Source organism: Diabrotica undecimpunctata, chromosome 8 (genome assembly GCF_040954645.1).
Source record: "Diabrotica undecimpunctata isolate CICGRU chromosome 8, icDiaUnde3, whole genome shotgun sequence".
In the NCBI taxonomy this organism is placed as follows: domain Eukaryota; kingdom Metazoa; phylum Arthropoda; class Insecta; order Coleoptera; family Chrysomelidae; genus Diabrotica; species Diabrotica undecimpunctata.
The window spans coordinates 117114451-117139916 of NC_092810.1; the positions used below are offsets into that span (position 1 = coordinate 117114451).

Genomic DNA, 25466 nt, shown 5'->3' on the forward strand with positions numbered 1-25466 from the left:
ATTCATGTATCATGAATCATAACCGACAAATGATTTTTTATCTCATTTCACAAACTACACCTATCGGATGTAACAGGCTGATGAAAACTACAAATTTCTTTTGCGGTTGATAATACATGCATATTATTTTATATGGGATTAAACCACAATTGATTGTAATGAGAATTTCCTTTTACGTTTGTTTTGACGTTTCGAAATGCTTTCTGGAATAATGACACCTTGGGTTTAAAAGTTAAATGCTCTGATGATTCTCCTGGGGCCTGATTCTATTTCATTTCGATGTCGAAATTTAAAAGCGACTACGCCATGACAGTCGCAATCGCTAGCGATTCTCATTCATTTCGATTGTAGTTAAAACTGGGGATATTTACTTTATCATTTTGACACTGCTGAAAATTTGGGTTGGCCCTGTTGTTTATTGGCTGCACTACGTTGAATGTTTGTTTTGTTTACGTTACGTGAACGTCTTTTTTTTCTTGTTTGAGTTGTTAAATCATAAATATTGGCCATTCTCAATTATATTTTGAATTGAAAGAAAAGATGGCAAGAAAAAAAAGGCGATGTGGGAGATCCTTAAGTTATAACGACTAAGATTTGACTTAGTGGTTATATTCTAATATATTTTTAAATTTACTGCAGCTTAGTAATACTAACCCTAAACATTTTGGGTATCCTAGAGGCATAAACACCTTCTTCCAAATATGGTTCTAATACCCTTATTAAATAATTTGCAGCTTGTTTATTAAGCCGGAATTGCTGCCTAAATTGAGCATCACTTAGTGAAAAAGAATTTTGAGTATCCCGTAACATTCTTCTTATCCTCCGTTATGAGAGTCAGATATCTAACCTCTCTAATTCCTCCAAAACTAGCAAATGTCCGTAAAACACAGCCATATTGATACTTTTTGCCTCAGTTTTTCTTGCAAGGATCAAAACACCGCCTACCTAAACTGAACCTAAGTTCACTTCTCCCAGTCCAGTCAGTCATGTCAGATTAATTTCGACTCGAAATGAAATTTCAACCACTTTCTTGAAGTTGAAATTAATTTCGATAAGTCGAAAATTAGTGACGTCGTTTGGTTAGTTCAGCTGAAATCCACAAGGTTCGCAAAGTCGCATTTCGACGTCGCCATATTAATTTCGACATGTTTTGAGTCGAAATCTCAATTAGAATCAGGGCCCTGCTGTGTACTTAGCCAAAGGGAATATATTATAGGCGCGGAGAACATTTTTCCAACTTGTCGGTGTAATGTTTTTTACTTCTGCAATTAATTGGAGAACAGCCGATGAAAATTTAGGAGCCTCATTTTCTCTTCTTAATATTAGTTCATAGATCTATAGAAAACATTTCTTTGTAAAATTAGAGCAGGATTATGATTGTATACCTACCTAAACAAACGAGAAGAAAGCAAGGAGCATTACTTTACAGCTTCCGCGAAAAAATACAAAATAATTCCATAAAGGTAAGATGGCGAATGGATATTGACTCCGAAGCCAAAAATGCTCAAACACACACTCATACAACATTATATAGTGCAGGTGCAGTATATTACAACAAAAATAATAAGAACTATTAAAACTAGCACGATTTGTTGTCTAAAAAGAAACCAGTATACTGTATCGCTCATAAAGATATCGCGTCCTATATGATGTCCCCATATCGCAGATTGCCGCGGAGCTCTACTCACCGCGGCAGATTGCGTCCTGTTGCCCGAGTCTTTACCATTTTTGTCGAAAAGTTGAAAATGGCGGATCAATACTATTGACCCCCTAAAACAGCGGTGCTCAAAGAGTCGATCGCCAAAGTTTTTGAAGTCGATCGCGATTCACGGAGAATATACATGGACTGTCCTGACTCACCACACGTGCATGATCGAAATAATTATGATGCTATCTCTTCACCCGAAAGTTGCGATAATGCCAATTCGGCATATCAGCATTCACAAATAAATTATGAAATGGGAGTGTGCTGTATCGGCATTGTATTGCTGTTAGTCAAGCATTAATCATTAATTACTTATTTTCAAAATTGTTTTTTTTTACTATGCTTTGTTTTTAAACCAGGAGGAGTAAACTAAAGAGACAGATTCACACCCAAGAAAGTCACTAGAAAAGTTACCAAATACATCTTCTTTTTGGATGATCATATCGGCCTTCAACGGTAATCCAAAAATATTATTATATACTAATACGTCGCTAAAGAGTTCTAAAAATCTAAAAATTAAAAGAATAACGCAGAAAACACAAAAAATCGCCGATATAACTTAATTAACCTATTAAATGCCATTAGTGTCAAAATTTCATAACAGTGGAACAAACTTGCCTGAGGTTGGACCAATTACAAACAAACATTGCGGCGCGGCAAATTTGTATTACTCCTCCTGGTTTAAAAACAGGGTATAGCAGTCGATCTCCGGACGCTTGCAGTATATGTGGTAGATCCCATGCAGTATAAGTCTAAGCACCACTGCCCTAAAGGTTAGAATAATAAAATTTTGGGCAGCTCGCCATGAAAGGTTAGGCCTTTTTTTCGTCTAACCCGACTGGAGTAAATATAAATATTTATAAATAGAATGTTTACATGGGATTAAGCCACAATTAATCGTAATGAAAATTACACTTTATATTTTTATATAAATATTTTTTTCTAATTGTTTTTAAGATTTATTCTAAGCTAAGTATATATATAAATAAATATATCAAATTTGAAAATAATTCTATTTAAATAAATATGAACGTTATTACAGATCTTATAAGACAATATATTTTCGAGGTGAGTATAGATATGGCCAGGCGTTATTTATTTTATTGACAATATTAACTTAGTTGTTATCTATAACAAATATGTGCAAAATTACACATCCGATACTAATTATTCTGTAAAAATTCATTACTAATTTATAGTCCTAAAATATCTGATAGTAAAAAGTAAACAATAGTAAACAGATGAATAATATGCTGAAATAAAGTCAGATACATATATACTATTAAAAATATATCAAAATAAACGTGGAACGTAAATGTTGTATAGGAATTTGCAGTGATCACATCATCATTATATGAAAATATTGGAATTGTACTGAGCCTATTTCCTAACTAACCACGACAGTGGCTCAAAAAATTCTTTAGTGACATTGTGAATACAGCTGTGCTACCCTCAGAATTCAAAAGAACAAAAATTATCGCAATCCAGAAGCCTGGCAAAGACAACAAGCTGCCTGAAAGTTACCGGCCTATTGCCTTACTCAGTTGCTGTTATAAATTACTAGAACGACTTTTATATAACCGAATATGTAACACCATTGAGGATGCTGTACCAATTGAACAAGCTGGATTTAGAAGAGGACGAAGTTGCTGTGACCAAGTGCTGTCCTTAACTACATTTATTGAAGCTGGCTTTGAAAGACGCGAAAAATCTGCCATAACATCTGCCTTATTTATAAGCTGATGAAAATCATACCTTGCCTCAAAACTTGTCAGCTGATAAACAATCTACTGACTAACAGACTGTTTCAGGTATATATGAATGATGCACAGAGTAACGTTAGAAAACTTAACAAAGGTTTACCTCAAGGCTCAGTGCTAGCTCCTTTATTATTTAACCTTTATACAGCAGATATACCTGAAACAAAATCGAGAAAATTTGCTTATGCTGACGACCTGGCCATTGGCTTCCAAGATAATAGTAAAAAACAGGAGAACGAGCTCTAAACGAGGACTTAACTACACTAAGTAACTATTTTAAGAACTGGCGCTTACGTCCTAACACAAGCAAAACTGAAACCTGTCTCTTTCACCTGTCGAATCAACTTGCGGGCGATACTCTCAATGTAACTCTAAATGATACAGCTATCAAACATAACAACAACCCCAAATATCTAGGCGTCACACTTGATAGAACACTCACCTTTAAAAGTCATCTTACAAACGCAGCCTGTAAACTAAGAACAAGAAATAACTTAATATCAAAACTTGCTGGAACAACTTGGGGTGCTTCTGCAGATACTCTTCGGACCTCTGCTCTAGCTTTGGTTTTTTCAGTGGCAGAATATTGTGCACCAGTATGGCTAAATAGTGCACATACAAGCAAAATCGATGTCCAACTTAACCAAACCATGAGAATAATCACTGGAACAATAAAACCAACGTCAGTGAGATGGCTGCCTACTCTGAGCAATATTGCTCTACCAGATCTACGCCGTACAGCAGCATTAGTGAGAGAGTACCAGAAAATTGTAGCCAACGTACAATTACCAATACATCAAGATATCCCAGACATCTCAAAAGAGCACCAGCGACTGAGATCTAGAAATCCTCCAATACGATCTGCCCGAAAAATTGGTAATTCCTATGATATACATAGGCAATGGACAACAAGATGGATGCCAACAGTAGAATCGGACTATATTAAGATATCCACCCCAACTCAGGGTTTCATCGGATCAAATCTGCCCCGGTCCACTTGGGCAAGGCTTAATCGTATACGTACCGGATATGGTAAATGTGCTGATTCGCTGTTCAGGTGGGGTCGTGCAGAAAGTCCACAGTGCGATTGCGGACAATCTAGACAGACCATAATCCATTGTGTTTCAGACTGCTTGAATCGTGCCTACCGTGGAAACCTCCAGGACTTTGCGGAATGTTCCCCAGAAGCAATTGAATGGCTATGTAAATTGGACATTAATATTTAGTGTCATTCATTCTATCTTTAGTGTTTAAATAATATATTTAATATATATGTATATATTATTGTATTTGTATATTTATCGTACTGTGAAAGTCCATACGCTAAATAAAAAAAAATTTCCTAACTATCTTGAAGGAAAAAAACACAAATTATAAAATAAAACTTTATACAGCATGGTGCAAATGAAAGGAATAAATTCGTTATTTCGTAAGCCGACGACTTCAAGGAAAAATCCTCAAAGCGGTCGATTTTTATTTTTTAACAGGCTATTCGTAAAGATACCTTTTTATTTTTGACGACATCTATATGACCGTGATGACGCCATTGCTAAAATTTTTAAATGGAAATGTGGGTGAAATGTGAGTACAGTAATTGATTTTCGTATTGTCAAAAATTAATATTCTTGATGAAATTTCAACAGATTTCTTAATAAAATGTACCAAGTATTCTTCTTCTTCTTAAAGTGCCCTCTCCTCAATGGAGGTTGGCTACTACAATTTTAAACTCTTCTCTATCTTCAGCTGTTCTTATTAGCTGTTCAAAATTTAGCCCTGTCCATTGTCGGATGTTTCTGAGCCACGATAGTCTTTTCCTTCCTAGGCCTCTCTTTCCCTAGATTTTTCCTTTCACTATAAGTTGGGCCATTGATTATAAACCACACAGTTTGGGTGTGGTTTATAATCAATGGTTGGGCATATTGGTACTTATTATTTCTCAGTATGTGGCCTAGGTATGATGTTTTTCTAACTTTTACTGTGTTAAAAAGTTCTCTTTCCTTGCCTATTCTATGCAGCACTATGAAATTTTGAGTATTCTCCGGTAGATCCACATTTCAAAGGCCTCCAATTTATTTACGGTTGATGTTTTAAGGGTCCACGTTTCAACTGCATATAGAAGAGTCGACCAGACGTAGCATTTTGATAAACGTAGTCGAATTTCGAGTTTTATTCGAGAATCACAAAGCAGTTTTTTTATTTTTTCGAAAGATTTTCTGGCCTGTTCTATTCTCGATCTTATTTCTAGATCAGGATTTAGGCTGCTATCGATCCAACATCCCAGGTACTTAAATCTATTGACCTGTTCTAAAATGTGCCCATTTATTGTGCAAGGTTGAGGTACGTTTTGGTTTTTTCGGATTGACATCACTTTGGTTTTTTTAATGTTTATTTTCATACCAAATTGCTCACAGGTCGAGTTGGTCTTGTCGATGAGTCGTTGTAGACCTAAGTCGGAATCCGCAATTAACACTGTATGATCGGCGTATCTGATACTGTTGATATTTACGCCATTCACATTGACTCCATCCTTGGAATCCTCCAATGCTTCTTTAAATAGAAACTCGGAGTAAAGATTAAACAGCAGAGGCGACAGAACACATCCTTGTCTAACTCCCCTCCTAATTTCTACTTCTGCGGATGTGGAACCTTCGATCCTAACTCTGGCGTTTTGGTTCCAGTACAAGTTTTTTAAGAATTTGATCTTTTCCATCTAAACCGACTTCTTGCAAACGTTCTAATAGTAGGTCGTGTCTTACTCTATCAAATGCTTTTTCGAAGTCTATAAAGCATATAAATATATTTTTCTGTTGGTCGTAGCATTTGTAGGCGAGAACTAGTAAATTGAACAGGGCTTCTCTCGCTCCCATGCCGGCTCTGAATCCAAACTGATCGTCTCCGATGATTGTTTCGCACTTTCTATAGATACGATTATGTACGATTTTTAGTAGGACTTTTACTGCATGACTCATAAGGCTTATCAGACGGAACTCATTGCAGTGTTGTGGGTTTGGCTTTTTTGGTAGTGGGATGAAGATTGACTCCAGCCAATCTTGGGGTATTTTACCTGTATCATAAATGCGATTGAATAAAAGGACGAATATTTCGATATTTTCTTCGCTGATTAATTTTAACGTTTCTGGGTATATTCCGTCTGGACCTGTATTGGTACCAAGTATTGGTATGATGTATTAATTGATATCCAAAAATCAATTTTGTAAGGCCGTCACTGGTAATGAAATGTCTTATCTACCTACTTTTTAACTTTGTTAAAAATCTAGTTAGCTTATCAACATCAACATTGATACTTGGGCATTCAAACTTAATTAACTTTCTGTCAAGTCAAGTGAAAGAAGTATGCAAAGACCTCCCTAAAGGTAGTAGTAGTAAAAAAACCAATATTTAAAAACAAACAAGTAGAGGTTCTGTTAACCTATTAAGATAATCTCCATACCAGTTCATGGCAAGTAGCATTAGATAATGAGATAGACCATTTCACAACAAAATCCACAAGGAAAATAATTCCTGCAGCTGGCTGTATACCACGTATCACAAAAAGAGGTTAATCTTTGTAAATGGGTATATTTTATAAAAACCCTTAAAAGGGCTACATTAAAAACACGAACGTTTTCGGAACAACAGTTTCATCATCAGGTTAAAAATACCTAAAATAAGTATAAACCATTTAATTAAAGCAAACGTGGTTTAAAATTTTGACTAAGGTTAAAAAAAAGCAAAATGGTTATACTTACAGCTTACCATGCCTGAGCCACCAAAATATTAGGGTAAAAACCCTTTAAAATATATAATGTTACCAAAGATTGTACATGATGTTGTTAATGTTATTTGATGTTATTTGATTGTTATTTGAGTAGCATTAGATAATGAGATAGACCATTTCACAACAAAATCCACAAGGAAAATAATTCCTGCAGCTGGCTGTATACCACGTATCACAAAAAGAGGTTAATCTTTGTAAATGGGTATATTTTATAAAAACCCTTAAAAGGGCTACATTAAAAACACGAACGTTTTCGGAACAACAGTTTCATCATCAGGTTAAAAATACCTAAAATAAGTATAAACCATTTAATTAAAGCAAACGTGGTTTAAAATTTTGACTAAGGTTAAAAAAAAGCAAAATGGTTATACTTACAGCTTACCATGCCTGAGCCACCAAAATATTAGGGTAAAAACCCTTTAAAATATATAATGTTACCAAAGATTGTACATGATGTTGTTAATGTTATTTGATGTTTAATATTTTAATTAAATTTTACTTCAGGTAATATACACCCCTGCTTTAAGTGAGTTCCAGTGTCTGGAGAGTAAACCTCTTCAAACGGACTTCAGCTGGTAACTGATTGACAAGATACCCATGAACGGTGTCAAAATGGTGACAAATTAGCTTAAATATATGGAATTGTCCTTTTATGTTGCTCACATCTAGGACAAGGTAAAATTGAATAGTATATATTTGTAGCTAATGTATAATTAATAATTATAATTGTTTAATACTGCTCGTATGGTAAAAAAGGTTAATATAAGTGAGTCCAATAGATTGAGAAAAGGGATTAAAAATCTTCCGGCTGAAGAAATTAAAGTTATAACATATGGAATTAATTTAAAATTGAACAACAACAGTTCTTAGAATTTTGTGAAATTAGAATAGAAAAAAATAACAAAGATCCGATGTTTTTAAAAAAGGTTTTTTTCTCTGATGAAGCTACAGTTCTACTAAACGGCTATGTCAATCATCAAACTTATCGGTACTGGGCTATGGAAAATCCACACTGGATGCAAGAGTGGCGTACTCAATAACCAAAGACAGTTAATGTTTGGACGGGAATAATATATAATAGAATTACAAGAAAGACGCTTGGGGACGTTTTCAAATTTTAAGTACAATTTGTGACGTTTCTGGTTTGTTTACCTGAGGCTGTCAGTTTGTTGGATTTTTTGCTGTTTTTTGTCCTGTTTTTGCATTTAGAAGTTATTTATATTACACAAACAGTTGTTACACAACTAATTTTATATTAGAGTTTGAAATTTTATGGTAAATGTATTTTATATTGCCATTAATTTACATACAAAGTTAACCTTATTCACATAGTTAAAGAATGGTTTTGTTTAAGTTTCCGCAAAAGTGAAATAAAGGACAAAAAGAAAATGTTTTATTGGATTTTTTTATTATGCCTGGAAAATCTCTTACCTTACACGTACAAGAACTCCTTTTAAATTTAATTGATTACTTTGAATTTGAAAAAAGGTATGGGGACCATTGAAACCCTTGCGATTGTTCAAGAGGTATAAAAAGTACAATTTTTAAATTTGCACTAATATAAAGCTATAATGATGACAAGCATTATATTATTAATATTATTTCTTTGCCAACTTGATTACAAAACAAAAATTAGGAACTTTTTATTTTTAATTTTTTTTCAATTTCAATTAAAAATATTGATAATATTTTAACTTTGTTTTAGAGGGTAGCAGCTGTACTTAAATTGGCGATAAAAACAGTACACAATATACGAACAAGAAATGAAAAAAAAACCCTGTTTTACCTCCTCCGGGAAAAAGTAGACCTCGTTTAAAAACGAAAACTACTGATTTACCTGAATGCAATAAAATGGCAATTCGAAATACAATATATAATATGTACCAGGATAGTAAGTAAACCAACTTTCTGTTGAGAATTACGAGTAGGACTTAACATGTTATAGTAATATATTAAAATAAATAACTTTGTAGAGAAACATGTAACCCGTGAAGCGTTGATCAATGAGCTACAGGCTACAGAAATTGTTTTTACAAGTAAAACTCAAAATATTTGGACTTTAAATTTAAAAAGATGATTATCGAAGAGCTTTAATTGAAAGAACTCATATCGCAGCACAACGAGCGTGTTTCTAACATAAATTAGAAATAGTACATATCCACGAGAAGTTGTATTTTTAGATGAAACGTGGATTTTTTCTAGGAAAAATAAAATGATGTCGTGGCAGAATGACGACAGCAGAAGTGTACATAAACCAGGTGGTCATGCCGGTTCAGCAAAAGGTTTTATTTCAGAGCCAGTTTGTTATTTTGTTCCAAATACTTGACTGCAGATTATCACGGTGAAATAAATAGTACAATATTTACTAAATGGATAAGTACACAATTATTTTCGAATTTAGAACACCCTAAATTTATCTTTGATGGTCATGGACAAGGCATCCTACCATAATGAGATCATGAATAAACCAACTTCCGCTAAATGGTTAAAATCAGACATTATAGATTGGTTGAAGAAATACAATGTTAATTTTGATGAACATCAGTTAAAACCAGAATTGTTACAATTGGCCAAAATAAATTCACAAGAGAATATATATATATATATATATATATATATATTGTAGATGAATTGATGCCACTGTATCACCCAGTATCGAATTAGTATGGGCAGATTGTAAGACTTACTATAATACTTATATTGGCAGAGATGGATTTAGAGATGAATGTGTTTTAACCCTCAGCTGGTATGATGGGTCAATATTGACTCGACCAAATTTAGTTTTATAATTTAACCAATATTGCAAACGGCGCACGGCACTGGACAATTATGAATTCTCTTATTTTGTAGGTACTCTCAGTTGACCTCAGGGTATTGTGCGTGCGGGCGACTGTTTTCCGAAAACACAAGAATTCGGGCCAGATTTGACCCAGTATACCTTTAGTGACACTATTTTTGTTTGACTGTTTTACATAATGAACTGCCGCAACAGACCTTTTACGCAGGAAGAACTTGAAGAAGAGGCTTTAAACGCTTATATTAGTGACTATTCGTGTGATGAGAGCCAGTTAAGCGATCATGATTGTGATTCAGTGTTAGAGGAATCAGAAAAGGAGCAAGTTGAAAATTAAATTGTTCAATAACAATCTGATAAGGTTGAAAAAGATGAAAAGGAAGAATTAGAGGTAGCAGGGCAGTATTTTTTTTTTAAAGAATAAATACAAGTGGTCAAAAATACCTCCAATCTGCGGAAAAACTTGAAAAGAAAACACAATCAGAACACACATACCTGTGATAGGTGATGCATACAGAAATAAACCAGCCGAACCATAGAACATAAAAATGAAAGAATTACTGATTTGACAATGTCTTTCGCTGATAGGGCCCTATACTGTCAATTTACAAACCATGTAGAAAAAGCTGAAATGAAAGCCTTCATTGGTCTCCTTTTACTGTCTACTGCTTTTAAATCAAATAATGAAGATGTAAGTTCGTTATGGGCGACAGATCTAACAGGTCGCGACATTTTTCAGGCCAATATGACACTAAAACGTTATTGTTTCTTATGTGCTGCGTTGCGCTTTGATAATAGTGTCACAAGAAATGAACGAATCCAGAATGGCTATATACTTGCCGCTATTTCAGAAATATTTAACCTTATGATTGCCAACTGTCAATCAAATTATGCTTGTGGTCAGTTCATGACTATTGATGAAATAAATATGGCATAAAAATAATGTGTTTGTGTGATGCTAAGATACATTATTTATTGAATGCGTTTATATATGCTGGAAAAGATGATTGTCCCAATCCGAAAAAAATATCCATTCCCACACTTAATGTTTTACAACTCGTACAGCTTATTGTAAACAGTAATCGAAATATCACGGCTGAAAACTGGTTTTCATCAGTTGAATTGGCAAATGAATTTAAAAAATGTGGACTAACATATACAGGAACATTGTGAAAAAACAAAAAAAAAATTCCCCCTGAATTTTTGCCTAATAAAGACTGACCCGCTTTGTCAACAATTTTTGGATTTACAAACGATCTAACACTCCTATCATATGTGCCTAAAAAGTGTAAAGCTGTCATAATGCTGTCTTCACAACACCATACAGCTACCATCGAAAATAATGAAAAAAAAAACTTCCCGAAATTATAAATTTTTATAATTCAACAACAGGAGGAGTTGACAGCTTGGACCAAGAGTGCGCCTGTTATAATGTAGATCGAAGAAGTAGAAGTAGAGAAGTCTCACATTATTTATAACAGTGCTGTAGATACTAGTAAGACAATGGACAGGCGACAATTTATTATTTCTTTAGGAAGAGAACTTATCAAGGACCATCTTCAAATGGGGGCTGAAATAAGAAATATTCCAATTGACCTTCGAGGTATAATAAGGCATTTTATTGGACTACCTGCAGAACAACCCAGACAAGATAATCCACATGACAAGAAAAGACAGCGATGTCACATGTGTTTTAACGACCACAAACATCCAAAAATGTGCTCAGTATGTACTAAGGCTATTTGTAAGGAGCATAGCAATGAAGTCGTGAAATGTTTGCAGTGTGCGGTGGATTATGTCTTCAAATAATTTCAAGGTACAAAATACCCTAGACTTTTTTTGGAAAAAAGAGTAAGTACCTAATTATATTTAAGTTTTTTAAATATTTCAATTTATACAAAGCACGTGGTGTTCGTGTGTATTAAGGTATAAAAAAAATTGCTTATTACAAGCTTAAATTTTTATTTTAAGAAGATCTTTTCGGGATTAAATCATTCCATCATCAGTTAACTAAAAGAGAGAGTAAAAATACCAATATTAAAAAACACAAGTTAAAATTTAAATATATAGAAATAACACGTTGGTTTTTTACTACTTACATAAAAAGTTGTTAAAAAACATTGTATGGCCACTTAAAAAAAAACTTTCGAAGGACATCCGTATTAAAATATAATCCTCATGGTTTTATCAAGGTAAATGCAATAGACTTAACTTATTGATTATTAAAACTGAAGATGGGGGCATCTTACATGACCCCCTGTAGCTGGTGAAGTTTTTTCGACTTACATTACCTCTGATCTGTTCTGGAGTCTTGGGCTAACTGATATAAAGATGGTATGAAAAATCAGTTAGTACCCATCAATGTCAAGTGGAATGATGTAGTAGGAACAAAAGTCATTGTGCTTAAGTTTGTGAATAGGCAGTTTTTAGTGAAGTATTGTGTTTTATGTATAGTAAAATCAATAGCAATTTTTGGTATTTTAAAGAGGTGGTAGAATGTAAAACAATGAGTGACTGTTATGTAAAATAAATTTGGTATACCAGGGTAAGGCAAAATTTAAGTTAGGTAGTTGAAATGAATAAATCATTTGGAAGCGGTAAAGAGAATGTTATTACCTAATTGTTTCCTTGTATGACATGTGCTTTGTATTCAACAGGTATACTAGCCACTCCTGGATATTTCCACTTCATGGTTTGTTCCAGTTTCACTTTTAATTTCAATTTATAGTAGAAATCCTCAATTTAGAAGAGTGATATCATAGTTTAAACGCCGAATATCCTCAAATTTAAATGTACACAGCGGCCCTCGAAAACTGCCTGTTTTCTCGATTGCAATTTGCGTTTCCTCATAAGAAATTACAAAATATATAAAGTAGTATATTTATTTGTGCTTCTCTATAGTAGACTTGACCAGAAGTTGTCGTACAGTGTAGCCAATTCTTGTTCACAAGTAGTAATTATGGTCATACAAAACCTGTATTCTTCCACGCAGCGATTATTACCGTCATAAAAATACCAAAAAACATGATTTTTTCAATAGTAAAAATTAATCACAAAATTGTAATGAAATAAATTTTATTTCTATGTTCCGTTTCGTTACGTATTTAAATTTATAAAATAAAAATCGATATTTTAAAACATTATTTTTCAATCGTTTGGCAATGTTGGAATTAGCGAGGATACTCCGTTTTACAATTCGGATCCAGACATGCAGTAAAACTAGTTTTTATTATTTTTTTGCCGAAGAAATGGTTCACATTGGTGTTTCTATGGGTAGTGCATGTGTTTTTGTGAGTATATTTTATGTGATAAGTTTGTAAACTTATTGTTGTCAATACTGTTTTATCAATACTGTATTGTAGTATTGATAAAACGTGTTATTGATAATAAGAGTGTTATAGTTTGTCGTTTTATAGTAAATATTTAGTTATATTCTTATACAGAATTGTTGAAATTATTGTATATATAGTATATATCCAGATTATTGAAATACAATGGACGAAAAACCGAGTTGTTCCAAGAGAAGACAGCAAAATTCTGATGTTGATTCCAAAAATGAAAAGCCGCAAAAGAGACGGAAAATGTTAACGTCCGAAGAGAAGGTAATGATACGAAACGTTTATGAAGGAATTGTCGGCAGAAAAATGGCATTAAACGTTAGCCAAGCGGTCGACATTGCATTGTTTTGGATGAAGAGACAAGGAATATTATACGTCGAAAAATTCATTCATTTTATTTTCGGAGTGAAATTCCAACACTGAAAAAAATTTCTCAAGAGCTCGAAAACGATGACTCTTTACCCCATTTCGATATGTAAAACGCAACAGAAAAAGTATGTAATTAGAAAAAAATGAAATTATTCTGTGGAGAAGAAAGTATTTAGAAGAAATACGAAAAATTCGCAGCACTGGATGCAAAATATATTATTTGAATGAAACCTGGATTAACGAAGGTCATACAGTTGGAAAAGTTTGGCAAGATTTAAATGTCAAAAGTAAACGCGAAGCATTTATAGAAGGCTGGTCTACAGGATTAAAAGCTCCATCAGGAAAGGGACGGCGTTTAATCATCACCCATATAGGAAGTGATACAGGGTTCCTTGATGATGGTTTGCTTCAATTTGAGTCGAAAAAAACAGGTGATTATCATGAAGAAATGACTTCTGAAGTATTTGAGCGCTGGTTTAAGAGAATCTTACCGGAATCTGGGTCTGTGGTTGTTATGGACAATGCGCCATATCATAGCCGCAGACTAGAACAATTACCGACGACGGCATGGCGGAAAGGGAGAATTCAAGAATGGCTTACAGAAAAGGGGATTGCATACAAAGAATCAATGCTCAAAATTCAACTACTTGACATTGCACGGTTAAGGAAAAGTGAATATCTTAAATATGTTGTGGATGAAACTGCAAAAGATTATGGTGTTAAAGTTCTGCGTCTACCACCTTATCATTGCGAACTTAATCCCATTGAACTTATCTGGGCGCAAGTGAAAGGAGAAGTAGCACGCAATAACAAAACGTTCAAATTAAACGAAGTTAAGGAACTTTTGATTCAAGCAATCCTCCATGTAACTCCAGAGAAATGGGCTAAATGTATAGGCCACATAATTAAAGAAGAATATCGTATGTGGGAACTTGACACTCATGTCAAAGTTTTACTAGAGCCAATTATAATTACACCAGGTGAAGATAATGACAGCGATAGCAGCACTGCATCTTCAGATTTAGACAGCGAATAATATTTTCTAATAGTTTAGTAGGAACATCAGCATAAAAAAACCAAAAACAAAAAAAACGAGAAGAACATAGTAAGTGTGTATAGTGTTTGTGTTTAAATAGAATAGAACAATGTTTTGTTACATCCAAAATTATTTTTATTTTGTTTTTATAGAATTTTATTTTGTTTTATATGATTTTATTTTGTTTTGTTTTATACTGTTTAAGTGTTTTGTTTATTTTATTTAATGGGAAAATATGGCTCTTGGCGAACACCCATTTAAAAAAAAGTAACGCGCCACAAGACATACCTATCGGGTGGTGTGGAAACTGTCTTAAAATTTGTTTTAAAAACATTTCATTGTGTAACTCTTTAAGGGCGGGTCACGTCAAAAGACGTTTTAGCGTACCTTCAGCGGCAGCCGGGTGGCATCAGTAAGCTTTCTGCAAAATTACTTGTTTTTTATAGCTTTTTGTTTGTGGCATTCTGTATATTTAGGAGACTGTATGGAATAAGCCACAAAATATTTATTTATAGGTTTAATTTACTGATGTTTCGATCTCTATATAAAGACATCGTTTTCAAATATACAAGTGATAGTAATATTTATTTTTCTATAGCTTTTTACTTGCCGTTCTGTATATTTAGAAATAATGTTGGGAATAAGTAACAATATATTTAATTGAAATGTTTAATTTACTGACGTTTCGATCTCTATATAAAGAGATCGTTTTCAAATATACAAATGATAGCAATATTTATTTTTTTTGTTGCTTTTTGCTTGTGGCACTCCATATTTTTAGGGAGAATGTTGGAAATAAGCCACAATACATATATTTACATGTTTATTTTACTGACGTTTCGATCTCTATTAGAGACCGTTTTTAAAGTTAAAAAAAAAAAGAAAATAATATAAGAATATATAAATATATAATAATAAACAAATAAAATAAATATAACTATAATTTATATCTTTGAAAACGGTCTTTGGATATAGAGATTGAAACTTCAGTAAAAACCTGCAGATAAATATATTGTGGCCTATTTTGAACAATAATATTTAAACAATATAATATAATTAACGTTGAAATAAAAGTGAGTGAACGCCACTGGATTTTCATATGTCTTTCCCCACTTCTACGCCTTCAAACGATGACTCACTCTCCCAAATAGTGAAATTAGAGTTTAATATATATAATAATAATAAAATATTTAGTTAGTTTTCGTATAACCATACAAGAAATACAATGTTAATGAATAATTCATAATAATTAGGTACATATTCTGTTTTCATTTATTTTTTTATTTTATATGTTTTCTAAAGGTTTAATAAATAAAATAATCTAATTCTAATATCTTGCGTATTTAAAATTGTGTAGGTTTTTTATTCATAGGTCACCATTGACCCAGCATACATTAAAAAGATAGTTAAATCACCATACCAGTTGAGAGTTAAGTATGTGGAAGGAAACAATTCAAAAATGTAACGATGTCGCCTGGACAAAGTGTGTAGAACATACTAACAAATTAATTGAACAGTGGTTTATTAGAGAAGAAAATATGTGTAATATTAATATCGAACCTGTAATAATTAACATTGAAGATAACAGTCCAGATTCTGAAGTTGATGAAAATTAAATATGAGAAACAACAAACATACATTCAAAATTTTGCAACAATATTTTTTGAGCTAAATAATGTTTCATTCTTTAAATAATTTTACTATTACCTATTACATCAACAGACCGTAAATATTATTGTAGGTATATTTAATTATATTTTTTCTTATAAATTGTTTATTTATTTATTAATTACTAATGATATTAAAAGATTTTATTAAGCTACTTCAAATGTAGCTGTAATTCTGCACCAAAATTTTAAAGCAAAACTAACATTTTACATTACATTTATTTGATAATATCAAATTTTATAATATAATCCGTGATCAGAAAAGTAGACTCTTTCTGTCACAGATTGCATCATTAACTGGCTCTCTCTCTCTCTTACTCTCCCTCCCTCTTTGTGTAAAAGGGACATAATTTTACACCACCTCACTCCTTCTCATTGTGAATTAAATCCCATGCAGTATATATGAACTCAAATAAAGAATCAATCAGCAGAAGAACACTTGAGTTTTAAAATGAATAAGTTGATAGATTTGCTGCTATACTACTGACACTATAAAAGAAGAACACAAGATGTGGTATCTGAACATTAAGAGTTTCAGTTGAACCATTACTTAATTTGTGAGTAAAAAGTAGTACTCCTAATTCTTGTTCATCATCTGACTAGTTTTATTATAACAATAATTAATAATCTGACTTCCAGCAAATTTCAAACCACTTTATCAAAATTACTTTTATCTCAATCTAGCACTCAAGTTTATTTTCTTTATATATATTTTTGAAATCAAAATATTTTTTCATAATTTTAATATATTTTGGTACTATTATATGTAACACATAATATAGTAGACCAACGAGGCAACATGTTGCTTTTACATTTTCCCAATTATTATTAAATATATTTTATTAGATATCTTAACTAATATGACACCTCTGTTATTATGACTATATAGCTTGTATGAGATTTCTGAGAAATGAGTGCCTACAAATGAAAACTATACTATAAGGGCTATAATTTTATAATAATTTCAATTTCTTTCTTCCTCTCCCTCTTTCTCTCACTCTAACTGTAAGAAAGTGCTTTAAAATATGATGTCTGATTTAAGTGACTCAATAACTAGATTTGCTAAATGTTAAAACATGTTATAACCCAGACTAGATCTGTTTAAGTTTGGTTGTAGTGAATTGTGCCTTAGAATTGTAGTAATAAAGTTAGGTAAATATCAAGAAAAGTTTAGAATACCATATACCTCTGTTTTTCAAGTTTTATCCTGAATATCTCTAAATGTATCATAGCTTCCATGAGAATGGACAGAAATAAAATTATTTGCAATTGAATTTCTCACCAAAAGTGGCTTGTACAGTTAAAAAATTATTATCCCACCATAAATATTTTCAATAAGAACCTAGAAACTGTGGGATGCATTGAACAAATCATAAAACTGAACTGTCTTATATAAATCCATTAATTAACACCTGCATTAGCTATTACAACTACATAATAATATATAGTGAGCAGATTCATACAGTGGTTCAGTGCAAATATAGATATACACAGTAATGGGCAAATGAATTTAAAACAATTATCAGTCCTGTTTTTTTTCTGTTTTTGGGATAATATATACAACAATCTGGAAGTACCATTATTTCCAGAATTATTAAATTCCTGCTAGAACATTTTTTCAACTATTTATTATTAAAAGCTCACATTTAATATCTTATGTTAACAAATCAAAAATTGAATGTTATGTTATTTAATGTAATCTGAATGAAATCAAATCAGAATATAGCTTCTATTTCCATTTATAAACATTTCATTATTTTGCTGAAGTCTATATTCTTTCCATCAGATATATTGTTCTTAGTTCTCTGGGCAATAACACAAGTTATCTTAGTTTTTTGATACCTAAGATTAAGTCCCCTGTAAAATAAATTTTGTTTTCTTGGTACTTAAACTTAAATACTTACAAATAACAAAGTGATAATCACGACAAGAGGGTTTACAAAATCAAGAATACTAAAGATGTTTTCCAATAGCATAAAAATTAACAAAACTTTGTCAATGAAATAACATGGTATGAATACCCTTTAGCAAATATCTTAATTGTTTTATCGTTTTTTGTAACCATTACAAATTCAATGCAGAAAAAGTTATCTGCTGTTAAGTACCAAAAGATCAAAATTAATTAGTAGAGGTTAGATAAAACTTTTCACCCTATTGATTAGAAATACCTTAGTTAGAAATTAAAAAAATTGAAACAAACATTCTAAACATAAATAATAATTTGTATGGTAATACATAGTATAAATCCTCTTAATAATTTAAATTTAAAACATTGCAAAAAACTGCTGACAATTTTACCTACACAGTAATTCCATTAAACAGTTTCTTTAAATATTCAGATAACTACTTCTATTTTACACATACAGAAATTTGATACTGGTTAAATTTGACTAGATATGTATTATTTAAATGGAAACATAAGTCCGAATCAGTTAATATTAAGAAGACACAATTTAAGTTATTTTACTTACTTATCATCGGAAACGCTGATAATTCCTTCTTCTCCTGGTATAATAACTGCAGCATTAATCTCATCACTACAACCGTCTAACTTTGATAACAGTACTGGCTTTTTCGTTGTACAAAATCTTTCATTTGATTGAGTCGCTGGTTTAATTTCCGCTGCCATTTTTTGTATTTGACTATAAATAATCAAAAAAATGACAACTACTTGATAAATAAATGTCAGATTCAATGTTGGTAGACTTGTTGATAACATCAAATTATTGGGATGACCAACATCATAAATAGAAAATTTTCGGCTGTTAGTGGTTGAAATAAAAACTTAATATTGGGTCAGAAGAAGAGACACGTAAATTAGGTTATATTATTGTTTAACTGTCAAAGTTTTTATGTAGGATTTAAAAATATGGAATTTTCAAAAGAACCCAATTTCCAATTGTTAAGTGCTAAAGATTTTACTCCAGAAAAATGTATTTGTACAGAACCTATCATAAATTATTTGAGTATAATTATTTTTTTGCAGATGTTAAAAACTTATCACAAAACTATGTGGGTGGATCTGAGTTACAAAACCTGAGAAGAAAAATTCAATCCCTTTCCGAAGAGACTAGTAATAATTTGAAGAAAAACGTGTATGAAAATTATGTTCAATTTATTGAGACCGCTAAGGAAATATCTCGTATCCTTATATTAGTTAGATATAGTGTTTAATAATAAAAAATATAGAATTACTATTTTTGTTGGGAATAAGGCACAATTTAAGTTTAAAATTAGTTTATTTTTGATGTTTCGATTTCCACTTCGTAAATCGTTCTCAAAATACAAAAAATATGGGTACAATACAAAAAATATGGATTGAGATAATCACTAAAATCATGATTATACTTAAAAAAGTTTTATATAATACTTGTAATTGTAGGGTGTAGAAATAGTTTTTAGTTTTTTTTTTGTATGATCATCTTTATCTAGAGTGATTTATACTTTTTCTATCAATCTTACCTGTGGTATATCTCTCCTTCTTTCATTGTTCCTCATAATTGTAAAACCCTCTTGGGTATTCTCGTTTCTGCTATTTTTTTATGTTCCCCAATATTTTTTCAATTGTTTATAAATTTTTTAGTTTTTGGGTTTACTATTTTCTTCTACTCTATTTATTTATATTATTATGTATTTGATTGTATTTATATAGTCTCATTGTATTTATATAATCACATATTACTGACTTAAAATTAAATGTATTGTAATATACATACAGTGCACAGATTCTAAACATGCCGGTGGGAGATGGCTTCTATGCGTTATATTATAGTTGGTGTATGAGAGAAAAAGTTTTCCAAGTAATGAAATAACAAATTTTATATTATTATTTGTTATTTCATTATTTTGAAAACTTTCTCTCATACATAGACTATAATACAGCGCATAGAAGCCATCTCCCACCGGCACATTTAGAATCTGTGCACTGTACTTTTATAGACAGCAGCGCACCCAGAATTGACCTCTGGTGGGGTTTTGGTTGGTCACCGAATTTTTTTTATGATGTTACCTCCATTTTGAGTTCTTAAAATGTGTGAGTAACAGTGTCGGAATAAGGTCCCTGGGGGGGGGGGGGGGTTTAACCCCCCAAAACCCCCCCCTGGGTGCGCCACTGTTTATTATAGAGTATGTTCATGTATGTATGGATTATATTTTAGTGACTACCTCAATCATTTTTAAGCTTGAGAAATTCAATTAAGAGATCATACACTGATTTGTTGAATGAGGCAATTAAACATGATATATTAACAGCACCCACAAGGTGTGTTTGTCCAATTTGGATAATAATTCTTTGGATGATCCCACGTGTTTGGTACATTTGAAAAATATTAGTTTATGTCTTCCACTGAACTGTTATTACTTTCACGAAAAGAACTTTGAAATACTCCTGTTTTAAATAGATGGGATGGAAAGCAAATATGATGAATTTTAATTCTAGTAATAGTGGAAGCATATTAATTTTAAGGAAAAAAGGTTAGGTGAGGAATGCTATTGGACAGAGTTGGATGAATTGAATAATAGTGACTATTGTAAGCATTAGTTATACTTTTATATAAAGCTTTCCATTTATTATTGGTATCTTTCTTTATTAGTGGCAAGAAGTCATTATTACTTATTGTTGCTCCTATTCAAGTCACAAGCACTTTTGGCTGCCATATCTACTTCTACTAATGGGCATTGTTAACATATTCTTTCAAAAGAGGGGAAAGTCAACTTAGCACATACAAAAGCAAACAAAATTACTTCCAAATGGATTATTTCATGACAAGAAACGAAATTGTAAGGATTGTAAGATAATAGTTAGGCAAGGGTAATACAAGGGAAAAAGTACTTTGAAAGTTTATTAAATGAACTTCTAATTAATTTCTAAACTATATCCTTTATATACTAATTGAGAAATGGTTGATTTGTGCTTATAATTAGTACAACAAAACAGTACAGGGTTTTAGAATCCCAGAATCAGTATCATGAGTTACTGGAAGATGTACAATAAGCCAACTGGCTGCATTATGTCCAGTATGGTTTAGAATAGAGTTTCCATAAAAAAAAAGTACAATGAAAACATACAAATAAAATGTCAAGACTGCTTGTTTCTGGATGGAAGCCTCAACTTAATAGTGCAAAAAATTTTGGGCAATTAATAACCATGTGGAAAAACTCATGTCAAATAACATGAAAGTCTAAAGGATGTCAAGTATCTAATCTAAAGTATGCAAAGGAAGAAAGTTCCTTCTCATTCACTCATATTCATGCTCATCAGGTTTTGATATGGTGATAATTTGATCTAAAAGCTTTAATCCTTAAGAACTTGTATTGAACTCTTTCTATTTGATGAATATAGCAATTATAAAAAGGGAACCAAAAACATAATATATTACATTAGGATGACTTTTACCAAGGGGTAGGACAATATCTTGAAAGTGAAAATTGAAAATTCCTTTGTTACTAGGGATTTGTTTAGTTAATTATTTAAAAATATTTTCCTGAATACCGTTTAGATTTGGAAAGTGAAATGTATCAGTTGTCCCATTTACTATCAGAACAAAAATCATTATTAAGTGCTCTGTCAACAACATCTATTTTAGAAGACACTCAGCACCTGAGCATTGAAAGGGAGAATAAGAGTAATGACAAGGATGTAGAAGAGGAAAATAAGCAGAAACTTGCAGCCATTTTAGAAAAAGTGGAAGGATGCAAGGTAAATATGTTTAAGTCTGTGTTAAATAATAGTAGTTTTTTGGAAAATTATTAATTTTTTCTAGAAAATCTTCCCTTTTTCAATTTTGTTTAAATAGATCTTGAACTAATGGACCATATTTTTTGCCTTTACTGAGATGAGTTACTGTTGTGTTTTTTCTTAATCCTCCGGCGGGGGCACTATCGGTGCTGTGTATCGCTTTTTTATTAATTTTAAAATTTCATAAAGTATTAGTTATATCCGCCTGTCCGTCCCGTTATTTCCAAATGACTATATTAGGCTACTTACGATGCAATTACCACGTCGTTATATGATTTATTTAGGTGTCAGTGAGATGCTGAAGTAATAGGTGTCGAATTTACGGCATTCAGAAATTAATCTATACGTTTTTCTGCTTGCGGCATAAAGTGGCGTCTCGCGCCCACTCTTGCGATTTTTAAAAGCGCACACCCCCCAGGGTTAACACTTTTTAACTTCACATAAACATTTTCAAGAATTATGATTGTTTGGGAAAGTATATACTATTTCTTTTCATATTTTTACTATTAATATTTCTGTTACGGTACTGTAATGTGATCTAATATAATGCTATGTATTCTAACGACTTTGGTAAAACATATTGTTTCCGGTTATTTCGTAAAATTGCCAAACTGGTTGTCTCATGTATTATGTTTGAAGTGCGGAGAATTTGACTCCTTTGTATTCTGTGTCACAAATATGCACACAAGTGTACGGTTTCGTATTACGGTCTCAATTACAATACAATAGGGTGATTTATTGATGTACCCTCTTCTACCCAACGGCCAAAAGATTCTTTTCTGACCTGCAATCTAAAAACACTTCCTAACAAGACAGCGAACAAAACACACGAAGTTTGTGGCTCTCGTGCCATAGAGCCGCGTCGGCGGACGTCCCGACGTACCAACGAGATTTCCTTGGCAACGACTAAAATATTTCAAAGGGTAAGTCTTTCTTTGTACAAACATCAATAATGAGTAAGACCAGTTAATTTCTTAATTTATTGACAGTTATATTTGCTATTTTTCGCTAATTGATTTACAAACAAATTATTGAATTTTTTCGTTATTATTATTTATCGAATATCATTTAACCAGCGACCTCATTAAGTTTTATACAAAACATTTGGCCACTTCGACCGGATGATAAATAATAATTTTTTTTGACTTTGATTTAATTAATTTCATTGTGTTTCAATTAATTCAGTTTAATTGTTTTTTTTTTCTTTTCAATTTAACTTTAAATCGGTCCTTCGGCATTCTTTTTAAATTTAATTTACATAATTAAATTGGATCATATTTACACAGCAATTTTTAAATTTATTTCTATTTTTATAATTCATAATTTCAATAGGTAAAATACTTTCATATATATTTTGATTAATATCATACATTAATTATACATATATTACATTTACGATTTATTGTGTTTTATTGTGATTTATTTACATATTTACGTTATTTTTGTGTTGATTTTTATGAATTATTTTGTTCTACTGGTACAATACTTTCCAACTCATTCTGTACGTCTTGTTTGTTAACTAAACACATTTCTTTCGATTTTCTGTGTTACTTACCTTTCGTTACTTACCTTTTTATCGATATGCTTACTTGTTTGCAATTGATTTTGTTTAAAACCGTTCACTTTTTTAAATCTAGATATTCTCTTCGTGTTGATTTGTTAATTTATGTTTGCATTGTCCTCTCTTTCGTGCTTGTATCTTACAATGCTCAACAAAATGAACAAATGCAACTTTTCGCGCCATACTCGGCATTCTCTAGATTCAAAGAGGCCTATGAAACGCATTCAAGTATCAAAACCACACGCCTTCATGATTATTCGTAGCCAGGGTAGATTTTCATAAATCTCACAACCTTGTTTCGATTGAATTTATTGTCTTCTTCTACTCGCTTTTGATAATCGCTGTCTTATTTCAATATTTTGATAAAATCTCCGTTACTTGTGGTTTCGTTAGTGCCACAAAGCACTCTAAGGTAACTAATCAAGGTGTTAAATGTGTCTTGTGTTCTGGTTCTTATCAGTCATATAAATGTTTGTATTTTTTGGGACTAAACGGCTTCAAGAACTTTTTTCGTTGGTTAATCCACATAATTCTTGTGTACGTGGCCTGATTCCACCTCATTCGAAGCGACGAATTGTACGGTTTGCGAATCACGGTCTCACGTTTTGCTTCGTTTGTTAACCAACGCTCAAATTCATCTTGTTCCTTTAGACAATCTTTTCTTCAAATACCAACATTTCTAATTTGCATCACAAACACATTTAATGTCCTCGTCTATTTCGTGCTTTGTGTTCTGGTTCTCACTATTCATGTAAATGTTTGTATTTTTTGGGACTAAACGGCTTCAGGAAATTTTCTCGTTGGTTAATCCACATACTTCTTGTGTACGTGACCTGATTCCACCTCATTCGAAACGACGAATTGCACGGTTAGCGAATCACGGTCTCGCGTTTTGCTTCGTTTGTTAACCAACGCTCAAATTCATCTTGTTCCTTTAGACAATCACTTCTTCAAATACTAACATTTCTATTTTGCTACACAACCACATTTAACGGCCTCATCTATTTCTTTCCACATAGTTGATACAGATCAAATATGTTTTCGTATCTTTCGTATAATTCGTATCCTGCTAGATACAGGCTCCACAGCCAATTTTATTTCCGTGATCAACCAAATCACGCATTTTAGTAATCAGATCTTATAGAAATACTCATAGGGATTGAATTGGTTTTTCGTTTCGTAAATTCTGGTCAAAATTCTTGGCGACCCAAATTATCCTGTGGTCTTAGAAATCATTTTCAATTATGTTCTATAAGGGCGAGTCTCTACGACTTATTCTATATTTTATTTCACCTCTTTCATTACTTCTATGTATACAAACATAGATATTTTCTACAAAGGTTTTGGGAAGTCGGAAAGAGTAGGCACCTGTCAGTTTTGTCCCAACACGACGAAGCTCGTGAAGGATATTTCTAAGTTGTTAATTTTTCGAAAATTAACAGACCGATTTTCTGTTATTTTTATCTTATCTCTTTATTTATTTTTTTCTCTTGTTTATATTCGCTACTTATTCTTTATTCTTATGCATATCTTCATTTTGTATGCTAGAGAATCGCTTCAGGAAACTTCCGAATCTCAAAGAGACATATGTTGCATTCATGGAAGATTTTGTTACTTCTCAACATATGATGCCGGTTTCTGAATCCGATTTTAAATCGATTATTTCTTATAACTCTCACACAGTTTTCAAAAAACAAATTTTTATTTCGCTTCTTTTATCC

At 32.0% G+C, this 25466-nt stretch overlaps 2 protein-coding genes across 2 annotated transcripts in view; one reads left to right on the top strand and one right to left on the bottom strand.

The window, feature by feature from the left end:
- The window catches only part of Wdfy2 (WD repeat and FYVE domain containing 2), a 56836-nt gene extending 37714 nt beyond the window's left edge, over window positions 1-19122 (bottom strand). Inside the window, exon 1 of the mRNA XM_072540820.1 lies at window positions 18919-19122. Within this exon, the coding sequence (XP_072396921.1) occupies window positions 18919-19076 (158 nt within the window). The 5' untranslated portion in view covers window positions 19077-19122. The remainder of the gene's footprint in view (window positions 1-18918) is intronic.
- A 100-nt stretch (window positions 19123-19222) lies between these two features.
- The window catches only part of Exo84 (exocyst complex component Exo84), a 31420-nt gene continuing 25176 nt past the window's right edge, over window positions 19223-25466 (top strand). The window contains exons 1-3 of the mRNA XM_072540819.1: window positions 19223-19380; window positions 19434-19589; window positions 21946-22145. Coding sequence (XP_072396920.1) covers window positions 19317-19380; window positions 19434-19589; window positions 21946-22145 — 420 coding nt within the window. The 5' untranslated portion in view covers window positions 19223-19316. The remainder of the gene's footprint in view (window positions 19381-19433; window positions 19590-21945; window positions 22146-25466) is intronic.